We start from the raw sequence: 16,547 nt of genomic DNA, 5'->3' as shown, positions 1-16,547 counted from the left end.
TTAAGATTTTATTTATATATTTGAGAGACAGAGATCACAAGTAGGCAGAGAGGCAGGCAGAGGGGGAAGCAGGCTCCCTGCTGAGCAGAGAGCCTGATGCCAGGCTCGATCCCGAGACCGCAGGCTCGATCCCAAGACCCCGGGATCATGACCTGAGCCGAAGGCAGAGGCTTTAACCCACTGAGCCACCCAGGCGCCCCACTCTGAAACTTTCCATAATAAACACTTTTTAAGAGGTATGCTGTGAAGTTCCCAGGTTAAAACAATAAAATGAGCCCTTCCCTTTCTCCCTCCCCCATCCCATAGTCACCCCGTGCCTCCACGGCCTCACCTTCCAGAGTGATTTCTAACTTTTTTATTTTTGTAATTTATTTGAAATTTATTTGAGATTTTCCTTGCTTCTTGATGTTGGCCTGTACTGCTATAAATGTCCCTCTTAGAACCACTTCTGTTGCATCCCAGAGATTTCGGACTGTTGTGTTGTCATTTTCTTTTGTTTCCATGTATTTTTTTTTAAATTTCCTCTTTGATCTCTTGGTTGACCCATTCATTGTTTTGTGGCATATTATTCGACCTCCCTGTATTTAATGCTCTTTCCAAATTTTTTCTTGTGATTGATTTCTGGCTTCCTAGCATTGTGGTCAGAAAAGATTCATGGAACGACTTTGTCGATCTTGTAGAATTTGTTGAGACTTGTTTTGTGGCCTCAGATGGGATCTCTTCTGGAGAATGTTCCACGTGCCCTAGAAAGGAATGTATATCCTGCTGTCTTACGGTGGAATGTTCTGAATATATCTGTTAAATCCAGCTGGTCCAATGTGTCATTCAAAGCCACTGTTTCCTTGTTGATTTTCGGTTCGAAATGATCTGTCCTTTGAGGTAAGTGGGGTGTTAAAGTCCCCTAAGTGTATACCTTGCCGATCAGGAGTCTGACACTGGGTTAAGATCAAAGTACATTCCTTCCTAGAGTCTCTGAAGGAGAATCTCTTTCCTTTCTTTTTCCAGCTTCTTCTAGAAGCTGCCCACGTTCCCTGCTTCATGGCTCCTTCCTCCGTCTTCAAACCCTGCAACATCACGGCGAGTCTTCCTTTTTTTTTTTTTTTTTAAAGATTTTATTTATTTATTTGACAGAGAGAGACAGCGAGAGAGGGAACACAAGCAGGGGGAGTAGGAGAAGAAGAAGCAGGCTTCCCGCTGAGCAGGGAGCCCAACTTGGGGCTCGATTCCAGAACTTTGGGACCAGAACCTGCACTGAAGGCAGACACTTAATGTCGACTGTGCCACCTGGGAGTCCCCGGGGGTGAGTCATCTTCACGCTGCCCTATCTCTGATTCCCTCTTCTGCCTCATTCTTCCACTTTTCAGGACATTATATCCCTGTGATGACATTGAGCCCACCCAGATAATCCAGGATAATCTCCCTATTTTCAAGCGAGTTGATTAGCGACCTCAATGCCATGTGCTACTTAATTCCCCTTTCGCATGTGTTCCTGCAAAATTCTTGTGTTGAAATCCTCCAACTCTTCACCATCCCCACCATGCTGTTGGGAGGCGGGGTCTTTGGAAGATGCTTGGATCATGAGGGTGGAGCCCTTCTGAATGGTATTTGTGCCTTTTATTTTTTTATGATTTTATTTATTTATTTGAGAGAGAGAGCTGACTGAGATGGCACAAGCAGGGGGAGCAGCAGAGGGAGAGGGAGAAGCAGGCCCCCCTCCACTGAGCCAGGAGCTGGAAGCAGGGCTCTATCCCAGGACCCGGAGATCAGGATGCTTAACTGACTGAGCCATCCAGGTGCCTCCCCGCCGCCTCTTTTTTTTTGCTGGGGGAGGTAAGAGGGATGTATTTTTTATTTATTTTATTTTATTATTTTTTTTAAAGATTTTATTTATTTATTTGACAGAGAGAGATCACAAGTAGGCAGAGAGAGAGGAGGAAGCAGACTCCCTGCTGAGCAGAGAATCCAATGCGGGGCTCAATCCCAGGACCCTGAGATCATGACCTGAGCCGAAGGCAGCGGCTTAACCCACTGAGCCACCCAGGCGCCCCGGGGTGTATTTTTTAAAAGACAATCTTATGCGTAGCCTGGTTTGGAAGTCAGATTGGGCCCCGGCTCAGAAAGAGTATCCACATCTGAGTAGGGAGCCAAGACCCAGTTTCATTATTTATTTAAATATTCTCCTTACATAAAAAACAAGCAAGCAAAAAATATCCGTGGCCATCTGTACCCTAAATGTGTACAGCCAGGCTTGCCGTCTCCCCAGAGCCACAGGAAGGAAAAGGCTCGTATACTCCACACACCGTCCTCAGAGGGCTCGGCAACTGTGTGTGGAAGAAATAAGAGAAGAGAAAGGGAGCGAGGGAGCTTTCCTTCCCATCCTCCTGACACTGGGTCTGCCCAGTTTTGCATCTGCCTCCCCGAGTGAGCCTTTTCTCGCTTCTTCTCCAACTTCTGTGGCTACTTCCACTCCCCTGTACAAACAGGACACACCCTCAGGCTGGGCAGTGGCTTAAGGAATAATGGGGCTATTTCTGGAGCCTCAAAACCCCAAATATCATAACAAAAAGTTGCCCCTTTTGCTCTAAACACTTAGAAAAGGACAAGGGTTATGGGCTCTGTGAGCCAGAGCCATGATCGTAGACCGAATTGTATTATGTCTTATTATAAATCACAACACAGGAGTAGTAACTAAAGAGAGATGCCGGTGTTGTCTTTATAACAAAGCAGCGTAAAAATAAGGGCAACATCATTTAAAATTGGAGTTGGGAAGTTCTGAAGGGAGAGCCCTCAATGCACTGCCATTCAGCCCCCAAACAGCAGGAAGCTACCTTCACAGAGCCCAACAGGAAGTCTCTGTGCCCGGCCCAGCCAATGGAAGCCTGTCAGTACCCTAAATGCTTGTCAACAGCCCCTCCCAGGTTCTTTCTTTCCTCCATAAAAGTAAGGTCCTTTTCATTCTGTGTTTATCAGGATAGGTTAGCTGCTGTAACAAACAGCCCCCCCTTGTTCCGTGCCTTTTAACACAATATGAATTTATTTCTTGTTCATGGTCACAACACAATGCTAGGATTGGGGAGAACCTGCTCCACAGAGCCATTCAGGGGCCTGGGCTCCCTCCGTCTACTGACTCACCCATCTGCACCCTCTGGCTGTATTGGGATGGTTGGGTGCATGTCCGTGTCCCAGCCTGGCCATCATTTTATAGCCTGTAAATGCCAAGGCAGAGGACTTAGCACTCATTTAAGATCTGATGCATCAGCTGGATCTGAAAGAAACGATAGCAAATGGGAAGGGGGACCTTTTTGTGGACGCAAGGCAAAGTGATGATGCTGTCCAGCAGGCACCGGGGCGTGGGTTGCTGAATCTTGCCGCATCACCCTGGCCTCTGGATGTCTTGTCGCTGATGAGGAATGCCCCTCCCCCGTTGCTCCCATCTGCTGATTCAGAATCAATACAGGAGACAATGGTGTTGGGTTCCAGGGATCCTAGAAAGTCTTAGAGAGACCGACGGAGCCACAGCAGGTCTCTGGGGTCTGAGGGGTCTGGTGGATTGCAGCTACCCCCACCCCACCCTAACAGCATGGGCACAAAGTCTTCTTGGTAGCTAGTGCTTTGAGTTCCGATTGTCTGGACATGGTGGAGGTGAGCCGAAATCCCAGAAGTAATGGAATGATTTCTGCTGGCAGCACAGTTTCACGGTGGAGGGGGTAAGTGGAGGCCACCGTGGGCTCAGTAACAGTTGAGCACCAAGTGTATGCGTTCATCACCGTGTTAGCCAACAAACATAGCGAACACTCACTTGCTTGCACGCGTGCGCTAAGAACAGAAGGAGGCACGAAGATGGGCTCCTAAGACGACAAAGTCCCCGCCCTCCAGGAGCTTACCTCTGGATGGCAAGGTCAGAAGCAGGGGGAAGGTGACACCAAGAACAACCTTGAACCCTAGACTCTGTCCCAGGGCTGAATTCTTAACTTGCCACTTAACCTCGACAAACCTGTGTGTCCATCTGCCACAGGGAGTAATTGATACCTCACCAGGGCTGCTGGGAGATGAACGAGGAAATGTAATGACAGGGTATCGTGAATGTCTGCAGCGGATCACGTGATGGTCTTGCTGGTTTCCTAAGTAAGCGTGCGCCTTCGTTGTAGAAAGCAGACAAACGCGGACTAAAACTTTACGTACGCTTCCCCAAGATATTAGCCTCTGAAACACGTCTTTACCGGAGTAGCTGTAATTAGGAAAACACATCCACGCACAAGATGCAGTCCTGGGCTTCAGGTATCCCAGAAAGATCGGCAGACGAAGGAGCGGGTTTCCTGCACGGTGCTGAGGGGCTGGGTGAGGGCAGTGGGAAGAGCCCAGTGCCCCGGGAGAGCGGTCAGAATGAGCGAGGGGCCGGCGTGAAGAGGAGGAAGGGCAGGGGGAGTCGCTGGGATGTACCAGCAAGCCATTAGGATGAGAACTCCGTCTGAATCCTCCCATGTATTGTGTGGTTTAAAAACCTACAAGCCGGGGCGCCTGGGTGGCTCGGTGGGTTAAGGCCTCTGCCTTTGGCTCAGGTCGTGATTCTGCGGTCCTGGGATCGAGCCCTAAATCAGGTTCTCTGCTCAGCAGGGAGCCTGTTTCCCTCCCCCTCTCTCTCTGCCTACTTGTGATCTCTGCCTGTCAAATAAATAAATCTTGAAAAACAAAAACAAAAAAACAAAACAAAACAAAACCCTACAAGCCAAGCTCTATTCCTGACCCTCCTCTTAAAGCAGCTTCAGGTTCTGGGAGTTCGAAGGCTGTGCCCCAAACCACAGGCTGGTTAAAGGTTTCCGCGTCCCTGGGTCAGGTGTGGGAAAGGCCCCTTCTGACAGGAGGTGTCCAGAATGAGCCCCCAGCTGGGCATTCGGGGAGCCTGAGGCCCCAGGGGCAACTGGGGAGGGTTCCAGGGAGGTGGCAGTCCTTTTATTCAGCTGACTGGCTCTCTGTTAGGCAGTGAGAATGCCGAAATGAACGAGACTTGTCTTCCTGTCCTCCAGACGGTCAAAGCACTTGGCACACAATGTGGGGCAGGGACAGAGGAATGTGAAGGCTTGTGAAAACCATGAGGGGCCATTTTTAAGTTAGTCTGAGGCTATGGGAGGAAAGCAGTCTCCAAAGAATTCCTGAGCCAGTGGAGGTCGGGCCCGTGTGGCCGGGGACACGAGCTGGAGGACTTCTGGGGCCAAGCAGGGAATGGGATAGCCCGTGGGGGTCGCTGGCTGGTTAACCGTAGCTTTTCCTCTGCTGAGCACAAACAGGAAAACACTCACTTGTAGGAACAGGACATGCCCAAGGGCAAGGCCCTAGCCTCGGAAGAATATTCTAAACCAAGGCAGAAGAGTACAGGGCAGCGCCTCCCATGCTTTTGTATAGGAATCCCCCGTGCGCTAATTTTGGAGCTAATAAAGAACAGAGAGGCCCAGGGCTGCCGAAGCAGGATAGGACCTGGGACTTGGTGTTTATACCCCGGCCCTGGGGGATTCTGACACTGGCCACAGCTTGGGAACCAAAAACGTGAGCTCTGGACACGGATCGTGTGGCGGTGAATCCAAGCCCTGGTGTGCACCGGCTCGGCGACTGTGGCAATGCCGTGATAGGGACATTTTAATTTAGTACAATTAGAATTAGAATCTAATTATTGCCTATCTCAGAGCTGCCGCAAGGGCGGAGGGAGTGGTTACCAGCACCGCACTGAGAACGGGGGCTGGACTTGAAGTTGTGCGCTGGGAATGGTACCCCTTATTCTCAGACCTGTTTCGGCTGTGGCAGAAAGGGGCCACTAGAGAGGACAAAAAAAACCGAAAGGGATTAGAGGGTAAAACACAATAAATATTCGATATATTTAACCGAAATTCTTACCAAAAAAAAAAAAAAGAAAATCCTACTCAATTAGCAAGACTACGCTACCAGCCAGTGAGCAGTTTGAGATGTTTGAGCGAGAGACTAGGCGCCGGTGTTGCAGAGAGCATTCACAAGAGGAGGAAAAGCTCTATCAGTCTATTAGAGAAAGCTGGGGTGCTCAGCCCCCCGCCACCCTGTGGCTTCCTTCCTGACCTGTCGGATTGATCCTGGGGCGTGATGGAGGAATGGTCAAGCTGTGGATGCCTTCCACGGGTGCCCTGGCTGCAACTCCTCTGCGGGACACTTGGCAGAACTTAAAGGGGAGACTGGAGAGGCAGGAATCAGGCCCCAGGTGCCGGTGAGTATGCAGGGCTGCTTTCACATACCCAGAACTTCTAGAAGACATACTTGGCTGAACCCTGACAACTCCCAATACTCACTGTATTTCTTTCTTTTTTTTTTTTTTTTTTAAGATTTTATTTATTTGACAGAGAGACAGAGATCACAAGTAGGCAGAGAGGCAGGCAAAGAGGGGGAAGCAGGCTCCCCACTGAGCGGAGAGCCGGATGCAGGGCTCCATCCCAGGACCCTGAGATCATGACCTGAGCCCAAGGCAGAGGCTCAACCCACTGAGCCACCCAGGTGCCCCTGCATTTCATTTCTGATGGGTTGAGAGCTTAGCTGAGGTTAGGGAACTTGAAACTGCAGGCAAAACACCAAGGGTGGTTAACAAGGCTAACAATGCTGGATATGGCCGAGACGCCTCCTTCTGGGGAACCTGTCCTGGCCTCCTCTGGCTATGTCCCTCTCCGTGAGGCACAGGATTTGCGGGACCAGGGAAACAGAGACAGCGAGCACTTGTGTTCCCGTCTCACTCACCAGACAATAGCTCAGGCACCCACCTCAGATCTTGGAATCCCTGTCCAGAATGACCCAAGCCTGTTTCCAAGGCCTACCGGAGCCTCTCCCCTGGGGCCATTTCCACGATGGCGCTGCCCCATGGTACACACCCTAAGCCCCAAGTGCCGGGGGTGGAGGGGGGTAGGAAGTCATGGTTTGCAGCAATATGATGACACGTGGGAAGTGTGCGCTGGGGCTTCCCTTGCAATGTGGCCAAGAACCAGGTGGGAAGAGATGAGGCCTAGACCATGTGGGGGGCGGGGGGGCGGATGCTGTGACAGCACACTGTGGCACAGACTGGACTCAGAATTCTAATTCAAACTCGGCCTTCCAGAACGTTATGTCTCGCTGAGGACGGTGGGACATATTTAGGCTCAGCTGGGTTTTTTAGCTTTGAAATCTTACATGTTGCGGGATCTCCATTGGTATTCTGCTTCTGGCTTTTACAGATGTTGGGGATGTGCCTGATGGCTAAAGGTACGTACCAGAGAGGCCGCTGAAATACTGGGGTGTGCCATTGATTATATGCCTAGGGCGGTTTAACTCTAATAATACCGATGTTTAAGGCCTTTCGATTGCAAGCAAGAATATCCCAATTCAAACGGACTTCATCATAAATAGGAATTTATTGGTTCCTATAACTGACAAGTCCCGTGGCAGACACCTCAGTGTGTCTGGATCCCGCAGCCTCACTGACATCCTCAGCACGAGGTCTCTGCCCCCCTGTGTTAGCTTCCTCCTAGGGCACGACTGCCCATTGTAATACGCCTAATCTTACTTACTAAGCAGTCCTGTGGACAATTACATCTTTTCTAAAGATCTGGCAAGGTCCAGGGACCTGATGATCAGTTACATGCCCACCATGGAGGGTCTCCGTCTCTCTCCTCTAAGTCGTGTGGATTGTGGATTAAGAGTCGGGGAAGTGTAGTTCACCAAATGAGAATTAAGATGTGGATGCCGGAGGTTGGCTGAGGCAAAAACAATAGTGGGTTTTGGGGGATCAAAGGCTTAGTACTCAAGTTAGCCGCTACTCGAGTGATCAAGAAAATGCGGATGAGGGGCGGCTGGGTGGCTCAGTGGGTTAAAGCCTCTGCCTTCAGCTCAGGTCATGATCTCAGGGTCCTGGGATGGAGCCCGGCATCAGGCTCTCTGCTCAGCAGGGAGCCTGCCTCCCCCTCTCTCTGCCTGCCTCTCTGTCTACTTGTGATCCATCTGTCAAATAAATAAAATCTTAGAAAAAAGAAAAAGGAAACGCGGAAGGACTCAAACCGGGTGTGCGTGTGGAAAAGTGGAAACCAGGCTCGTTCTCCAGCAGCCCAGAACTCTGGAATCAGAGTTGGCAGCTTGAAGAAATGGGAGACTTGGAAATGCCCTGACACACTTAGAAGCCACAGCACAACTGCACACAGCAATCAGGCCTTCAGTTGCTGTGGCCAGTCCTGCAATGCCAACCCGTGCCCCTCCGTGCGCCTCTGCCTCGAGAGCGGGGTGTAGAACCAAGCCATGCTCACCAACAAGACGCCGCCTCTGGTAGAGAAGTACATGAACCCCCAAATTACTACGTTTCTAGATCTGTGGCCAATTGGGGGCAATGTTCGGTCTACCTTACGCTGAGATAGCCCACTATCACTGATGACTCATCGCGACAGTATGTGCTTCCTACCCCCATTCATCTCTGATTACGTGGCAATCTTGCAGAGGAGCCTTCCTACCTTGATGGAAACTGACCAAAGCTATTAATAGGCTTTTAATTGTGCACTTTTGTGGTTTAAATACCATGTTCTATTTTTGATGACTGATAAAAATAGGCTATGTACCACCATGTAAAATATATCCCCGGCTTTTTATTTTGAAAAATTGCAAACCCACAGAAGTTGAGATAGTAATACTAAAATATTAATGCTGCCTTCACACACACAGTTTTCATCAGAAACACACAGCGGCCTCTGCTCTGTGTTCATGTCCAGATACCTTCTTCCATGCTGAGAAGAGAAGCAGTCTTGACATTAGTGACACTGTGAGAGGAGCAGTGTCCTCGGGAAGTCCTGAGGCTTTTTCTGCTTCACTTGTCTCATGAGATACTCACGGCCCTACAAAACCCTCAGGACAGGATTCATTCCCATTTTACAGATGAGGAAACAAACTCAGAGAGCGGCCCTGTGATCCGTCTGCTCAAGGTCTCAAGTCAGTCAGCGACCCGGCCGAACCTGGAGCCAAAGACTTCTGACTTCAGTAACTCAACATACTACGCTCACTTGCCTCCTGGATACACAGTGAGAGTAAAGCCAGAACCAGACAGATGTGCAAAGAAGTGTTTTAGCCTCGTTCTTCTGACACCCTGAAAGCAAATATTCACCGGGACCCATGTGCATAGCATTATAAACCAGAAGTCTGTTATCAGGAGTACAAAAACCACAAAGGACATTGAGAGGGACAGTGCACACAGAGGGCATCGAAATGTCTGCTAACCGGCCCCAGAGTTTGACTTCAATATTTATTGAGTGCTCACTCTGTCCCTGGTATAGTGCTTGGGATACAGAGCAAAGAAAACGGACAAAGATCTGCCCTTGTGGAGCTCACATTTCTGGAACAATCCAGAAGGTCCCAACGAGAGACCGGTGGGCTGCATTTGGCCCACGTTAGTGTTCCATTTGGTCCGCAGTGTTTAATTTTTGCCTTTTTCCAATAAATCACCAGCTTCTAGCTTCTCTCAAACAAGCAACTTCTGCTGGATTCCTGAATAGTAAGTAGCAGCCACCCTCCCTCTGCCTCACCCCGGACATGGGTCCTCCGGAGATCACTTCAGTTTCCCCCCATTTCCCATCGTCCTGCACCCGGGCCGGTGTGGCCCCATGCCTGCATCTGCGCCTTCCACATGACCTTCCTAAGTATTCAGCCCCAGGAGCAAACAAGTATCCAAACAAGATAATTTCAAGACGGCCTTAGGTAAATACAAAACACAAATAAAGTAAGCTGATGTGGCAGGTGTGATGGGATTGGTGGAAAGGGCTACTTCAGACTGGGTGATCAGGGAGGGTTCTCTGTCAAGTGTAACTGGACGGAGGACTGAATTACGACAAGCCTGTTACGTCGGCCAACAGCAAAGAGAAAGGCTTCCAAGCAGAGGGCACAGCTTCTTGGGACAGAACTTGACTTGGCCAAATCTGTAACAGCAAGGTTAGGGTGGCTGGCAGAGTGGTAACGAGATCACAGAGGAAGGAAGAAGCCAGATTACATAGGACCTTGTAGGCCACGACGAGAATTTTGGATTTTATTCCGAGTGCGATGGGAAGCCTCTGGAAGGCTTGGGAACAATGTGTTCTGGTTTCCATTTTCAAAAATCACTCTGCTACGTAGAGAGGGACTTAACGAGGCAAGGGAGGAAGTCGTGGGACCCGTGAGGAAGCAACCTTATCACAGTCCAGTAGGTGACAGCGGCCAGGACCAGGATGATAACAGAAAAGATGGAGAGAAACAGATTCAGGATATCATCTCGAGACCAACCCAAAGAATTTTCTGATGGAGTGGAATGGTAGGATGAGAGTAGGCCGGAGGGATTAATGAAAAAGAGAGTCCGTCATCAAGGATAACTCTAAGGTTATGCCTCGTTCAAATATTTAGGAGTTGGGGATATTTGGGGAGGCCTCGGTTTTAGGGAAAGAGACAGCAAGAATGTGATTTCAGATGAATGCATTTTGCCAAGATTCAAGGCTTCTGGATCCTCGTGTTCCTTCTCCCACACCGAAACAGTCTCAAACCCAAAACATCTGAACTTCGAAATGCGGCATCTCTTACCAACTTCAACTTCAGATCCATTGCCTGAGTCCCGATTCAGCCCTCTCTGGCCTTGACTTTGACAGCAGCCGTCCACAGCTATGAATTAACTAGCAGAAAGCGCTTGACAGCCACGTGCCCCCTCTCCCGTTAGCCATGACTGACGGCAGTAATCGTGTCCTGTTCGTTTTTATCTCCAGTGCCTAGTGCTGTGCTGGACACAGAGCGGACACTGAAATACAGGACAAACTGAAAATGGGATGTAACCTTGAAGAGAGGAGTCCAATCCTAGAATCCTAGGATTCCTCTACCCAACTTAAAGCAGAACCAGATACAACACGTATGATCAAGTTCCAGAAACTTCGCCTTCCCAAGGGAATGTATTTCTTTCCTTTCATTTAGTTTCAAACTCCACGGAGTCCCACTTTCACCTGGTTGTTAGTAAGTGAGACTGGCCGACAGGCAACACATATTAGTACTCTTTCCCACATGGAGGGACTTTATACGTGCATACCTTCACAACACCTCTATAATAAGTAGGTCGAGAGAAAATCTAATGTCCATTTTACAAGTAAAAAAACTGAGGCACAGAATGGAATCCCTTAATTCCCCTTCAATGGAGGTAGGAGCTTCGCCCGGAATTAAGACTAGCCCTTCCTTGACACCACAGCACAGAGGAAAATACGCCAGGCTCCCAGCCCTGCCAAGACCGCTGGTTAGTACTCAGGTGTCCCCTAGGTTTTGCCTCCACAATAACAAACTCCTTTGGGTACCAGGGTGTGATGCCACAAGGTCAAGGCGATGTCCTCTCTCTCTCTCTCTCCAATTTACTCCTTCCCTGTGCCTGGTGAAGACAGAGTCCCTCCCTCGGGCCCAGGAGAAAGAGAAGCACCTTGGTCATTAGTCTGGGAGGTCAAGTAAGGCCAGGAGTCACAACCGGCAAGAAGAGAGAGAGAGATCAAAGTAGGCAAGAATAGTTTCAATGGGGAAAAGGGACAGAGGAGCCGCCACTGAGAAAATCAGAATACTCCTTTCAAAAGGTTCCCAGCTGGGGAGTCCCCGGGAAGAAAGGGCAGCCACGGCGGCAGCAGCACGCCAGATCTTTCCTGCCAGACTCTCCCAGAGTCATTTCTTCAAGGCGCCCAGGCTTCTCAGAGCCTCCTGGGCCTGGGTCAGCTGCTGCTGCAGCCTCTGGCGGGTGCTCTCGTTGGAGGCCCGCTTCAGGAGGCCCTGCATTTCCTCCACCACTGCCCGGTGTCCGGGGGTGTTGTGGAAAAGCCGCACTGCCCGGTCCCCACAGGAGGCCAGAAGCCGGCCAGTGATGTCAAAGGACAAGTCAGTGATACACTCCCCGTGGACCTGCTCAAAGCTCTCCTCCTTCTCACCCCGCCGGGTGTTGTAGAGATGAATACTGCTGCCACTGGCCAAGGCCAAGACCTGGGCGTCTGGGGAGAGTGCCAGGCGGCACGGCGTGGCGCTCGCAGCTTCAAAGCAGCCTGTCCTCAGCAAGTAGGGATCCTGCTGCTTCTTGTACTCCACGTCTGTGTCCCACAGTTTCCACGTACCGTCCTTGGAGACCGAGGCCATCCTGCAGCATGGAAAATCACGGCTCTAGCCCCAACACACCCTGAGCGGGGAGGGCACCAGGATGGCGTGAGGGACTCCAGCTAGGAAGCCAAATGCACGGCCAGGCCTACCTCCTGCTGAAGCCCGGGAACTCTACCCACTTCAGAGCGGCAGCAGAGATAGGGAAGAGGGCCCTGGTTGCCAAGAGGGGCTGAGAGGCACCGGTAAGATGCCAGAGAGGAGGCACTCACCGGCGGGAGTCGTTGGAGAAAGCGAAGAAGTGGACGGCCGCAGAGTGGCCTTTCAGTTCGAAGGCTCGCACGACCTCCTGGAAGTCGCTTTTCTTCCCAAAGCACACTTCCCAGACTTTTACATCTGGGGTGAAGCCACACGAGGCCACAAACCTGCCACACAACCAGGTTCCTTTACAACTTCACTTTAAGGGCATCTCATTTCTGCCAACCCGCTAAACCTCATAAGAGTTAATCATCTTATGCGTAAATAACACCGTGTCTTTTAAAACCGCTTTTATACGCAGGACTCAGTCCATCTTTGTAACCACTCTGTAAGGTAGGTAATACCCCCAGCCCAGCCTTCTAAAAACTATAGATGAACAGAGACTAAGGGCTTGGATCTAGGCATCCTGATTCCACACCGTACGCTCTTTCCCGTTTGAAGCTGGCTCTCTGCTCTGTCCCTGGCCACAACTTCTGCCCACCCCGGACGCCAAGTCCCTCCTTCCTCACCTGCTACAGGGGGAGATAGCAGCATGCGTGTTGTTCATCTGGTTGGTGTTGATGGTCGACAGCACGTGACCTTTCAGATTCCAGATGAGGATAGTCGTGTCACTGGAAGCAGTCATGATGAACTTCCCTGAGAGGGGAAAGACCAGGGGGGTGGTGACAGGAACTGGGGTCAATGACCTAACCAAGTGTCATTCTCTGAGGAGACACTTACAAAGGCCTCTGCTGTCTCAAATCTCCATGCTCCCCTCCTGGGCCAAGGGTCCCCAAATATCAGGATTTTGCTCAAGATTGTGGGTCTTACCTGCCTCCGCTGGGGACCTGCTGTGGCTCTGGGACACCAGGGGAGCCCAGAGCCAGAGACCTTTCGTCACCCAGCGTAACTCTAGGCAGCGCTAACGCATTCAGCAGGTAACTGGTGCTATTTCTTCTAGTCTTACCCTCTGAACGCCTCTTACCCGTGTCTGCGATGCCAATGTTGATGACGGGTGCCTTGTGCTTTTTAGGAAAGTCCTCCGGGTTGGCTGTGAAGGTGTAGCCTCCATCCTCTCGCTTGGTCATCTTGAAGACGCGAAGGGTGTCTCCGTTGGCCAGCCAGACGATGAAGGCTCTAGAGACAGGTAGCAGACAAGGCACTCGTTCGTTTGGAGGCCCCTGTGCGCCAGGTTCTATGCTAGGCTCTGAGGAAAACCACGGTCTTCCTTCAGCCCTGCAACTTAACCCCTTCGTTCAAAACCTCTTAACACTCCTCAGAAGATATGACTCTCGTAGCTTTGGCTCCTTCAGAGTTTAGAAAACCATTATCATGGCTTCCAAGACGACTCTGGAGCCGGGCTTCATCTGGTACTTCCCAAGAAGGAACACATTCTCCCCTCTCTGCTTCCTGGCTGTGTAAAATGCAGAGACCTCCACGGAGCCCCAGGAGGTGCTCAAGCTGTCCGGATCTGCTTTCTGCCACACCCCAGGGAGATCCAGGGTGTCCCCCCCACCACCGTCACTATCCCAAGTCAGGTGTGGGAAGGACATAAAGCCTGGGGCTGGGCTCCTGCGGGCAGAGCTGTGTCCCACCTGCAGTCGGGGCTGAAGCGCACCAGGGTGGCGTGGTCCAGCTCCACGTTGGCTCTCATGCTGCGATGCTCCCGCTGCAGGAAGTCCTTGGTGCTCCAGATGCGGACGGTGCGATCGTCCGCGCAGGTGGCCAGGTACTTGCCATTGCTGCTAAAGTCCATGCAAGATATGTTCCCACTGTGGCTCTGAGGGAAGGGTTGCAGGAAGTATGAACAGGGACCCCTTGGGCAGACGGGGTCTGCTGCCTGGATTAACCGCAAGCTGGTGATGGGGTGTCGTGAGGAGGAATGGGAATGGGGCATCCCCACGGATCTGGGTTAGAGGCGGAAGAGTCTGTCACGTGCATGGAATACTAGTGAGGAAAAGTCTGCGGGGGGAGGGGGAGGTGTGAGTCTGTGTGTGTGTGTGTGTGTGTGTGTGCTGAGCACGGGTGCCCACGTACCTTCAGTGCCCCGGCCAGGAGGCGGTGCGAGAAGTTGTGCTGTTGAGGCTTCTCCTTGCGAATTCGTTGATGCTGTTTCTGCTTCTTGGATCTCAAGGACTTGTCAAGTGGCAATCCATTCGCTTTTTGGCCTATGAGGAGAGGCCGTGTCATCGACGCATTCACTCGCTCCCTCGGCCTTTCTGACCATCTGTGACTGGCCAGACGTGGAGTGCAGCAGCAAGAGGTGACCAGACAGGGTCCCAGGCTTGGGATGTGGGCAAACTGGGTTTGGGATCAGGCTGGGTTGGGACTGTGTCTGTACCACCGAGTGATCTGTTAGTCCATACAGCACCATGGTGCAAATTAGAAAAGGCGCCCTCTCTGGGCCCCACACAGCTCAGCGGGTACACGGCACAGGACCCAAGGGCAGGTCACCGGCCACACATCCCTAAGTAGGGAAAAACCTGCACGACCAAATCTGGCGGCCCCGGCCTTAGGCAAGTTGCTTCACGGCTCTGGGCTTTTGTCTCCTTAAAGAGAAGAGAGGATGACCCCCACACAAGCAATGGAGGCCAGGACGACTGGACTCCCAGAGAGAACTGGGGAATGAGAGGCAGGGAGTGGACACCTGTGGAGCTCCAGTCCCTTTTGCATAAAACAGCTGTTTCGGCTGAGAAGCAGGCCAGGTGCAAAGCTGGCTTTGTTAGGTTCCTGCAGACGCCCCTCAGTTCCTCCAGGAGATACAGCGACTGAGGCCCGAGCGCGGAGACCAGCGCGATCTGCCCTCTCCGGCCTCGTCCCACCAGCACCCGCCCTGCTCCGCTCACATCAGGGTCCCATCAAATGCCCTTCGAGAACCGCCCGCCTTTGCCAGCGATGCGCTTCCCTCCTCCTTGGCCCCACGGACACATCCATCCTGCCAGACCCCACGCCACGTGCTGCCTACGCAGAGACTTCCTTGACCCCCACCGCCCCCAACGAAAAAAGCAGCGCTGACCGCTCCCACCCTCGGGTTTCCAGTCGCTAGGACCGACCTCCTCCCTGAAACCGACTTCACTCTCTTTTTCGCTTACACTTTCGGGGGTTCTGCCTTCCGCGCTCCCTAGAGGATGCCCACCCCACCCCCACCCCACCCCCCGCCACCACCTATTAAGAACCAGCCCGGAGCGCCGACAAATGCGGGTCCGCCTCCCCTCACCCCTCCCCGCTTTCCGGAGTTTGCAAGCTCGCAGCGGCCCCGGGGGGACGCGGAGGCGGAGCGGGACAGCTCCTCGGCCTCCGCCGCCCAGACGCCGGCCGCGCGGGACGCAGCCTGCAACTGCGGGCGCGACCAGCCCGGCGAGCCGCTCCCTCGTCTCGGGAAGCGAGAAGGAGAAACTGAGGCCCCCGGGGGTCCGCGGCACCCCTGCCGGGCCCAAACCGCCCGTGGCACGACGCGGAGGTCCCCGCGGGTCGCCCCCACCCGGCCCGCCCCGCCCCACTAACCGGCGGAGCGGCTGCACGCCTCCTCCTCCGCGCGCAGCCACCCCCGCGCTACCGCCGCCGTCGCCATCAGGGCCAGCAGCCCGAGCAGCAGCGACAGGCCCATCAGCTCCGGCATCTGCGGCAGCTCCATGCTGGCAGGCCCGCTGCCACCTCAGCCTCCGGCGACGCGGGCACCAGCACGTCTCCGCGGGGCCGCGCACGTACGCGAGGCGGGGTCTGGCCGTTGGCTCGTCCCGAGGGGCGGGATCTGGCCGTTGGGCACCCGGCGGGGCGGGGCCTGAGCGTTGGAGCGACCGAAAGGGCGGGGCTTGGCAGTGGCCGGCTCGCGGGGCGGGGCCTGAGCGTTGGAGCGTACCCGAGGGGCGGGGCTTGGCCGTTGGTACGTATCGCGGGGCGGGGCCTGATCGTCGGAGCGTTCCGAGGGGCGGGGCTTGCGCCTTCCCGGGTTTGGCTGCGTCGCCTTCGCAGGTCAAAGGCTGGGTTTGTTGGTTCTGCCGAGTCCTCCCGAGCAGTTGACTGATAATCGTTCGTTAACGGCGCTGTTCCAGCCATCACCACAGTGGATCCTTTCGAGGAAGCAACACGGGGATGAGGTCGTCTGGATGGACCAGTGTGTGCCAGGACGAAAGACAGAAGGAAAATCGGGAGGCGGCTGCCGGGATCCGAAAGGGAGGTGATAAGGGTCTAGACTTAGGGGTGGCCTGGGGAGTGGAAAGGAA

The 16,547-nt window shown here is 52.8% G+C and overlaps 1 protein-coding gene across 1 annotated transcript; it reads right to left on the bottom strand.

Moving 5' to 3' along the window:
- Window positions 1-8,592: 8,592 nt before the first annotated feature.
- Window positions 8,593-16,037, bottom strand: TBL2 (transducin beta like 2). The gene is made up of 7 exons (XM_045074962.1): window positions 15,829-16,037; window positions 14,362-14,492; window positions 13,920-14,104; window positions 13,310-13,461; window positions 12,855-12,981; window positions 12,360-12,512; window positions 8,593-12,130 (listed from the first exon to the last, which is right to left on the bottom strand). The coding sequence occupies exons 1-7, from the start codon at window positions 15,956-15,958 to the stop codon at window positions 11,668-11,670; spliced, it is 1,341 nt and encodes a 446-aa protein (XP_044930897.1). The 5' UTR covers window positions 15,959-16,037; the 3' UTR covers window positions 8,593-11,667.
- Window positions 16,038-16,547: the final 510 nt, after the last annotated feature.

This window comes from Mustela putorius, unplaced genomic scaffold, assembly GCF_011764305.1.
Source record: "Mustela putorius furo isolate JIRA1106 unplaced genomic scaffold, ASM1176430v1.1 tig00000139_pilon_pilon_pilon, whole genome shotgun sequence".
Classification (NCBI taxonomy): domain Eukaryota; kingdom Metazoa; phylum Chordata; class Mammalia; order Carnivora; family Mustelidae; genus Mustela; species Mustela putorius.
The sequence above is the reverse complement of the archived record's forward strand: the minus strand, read 5'-3'. Positions and strand labels throughout refer to the sequence as shown.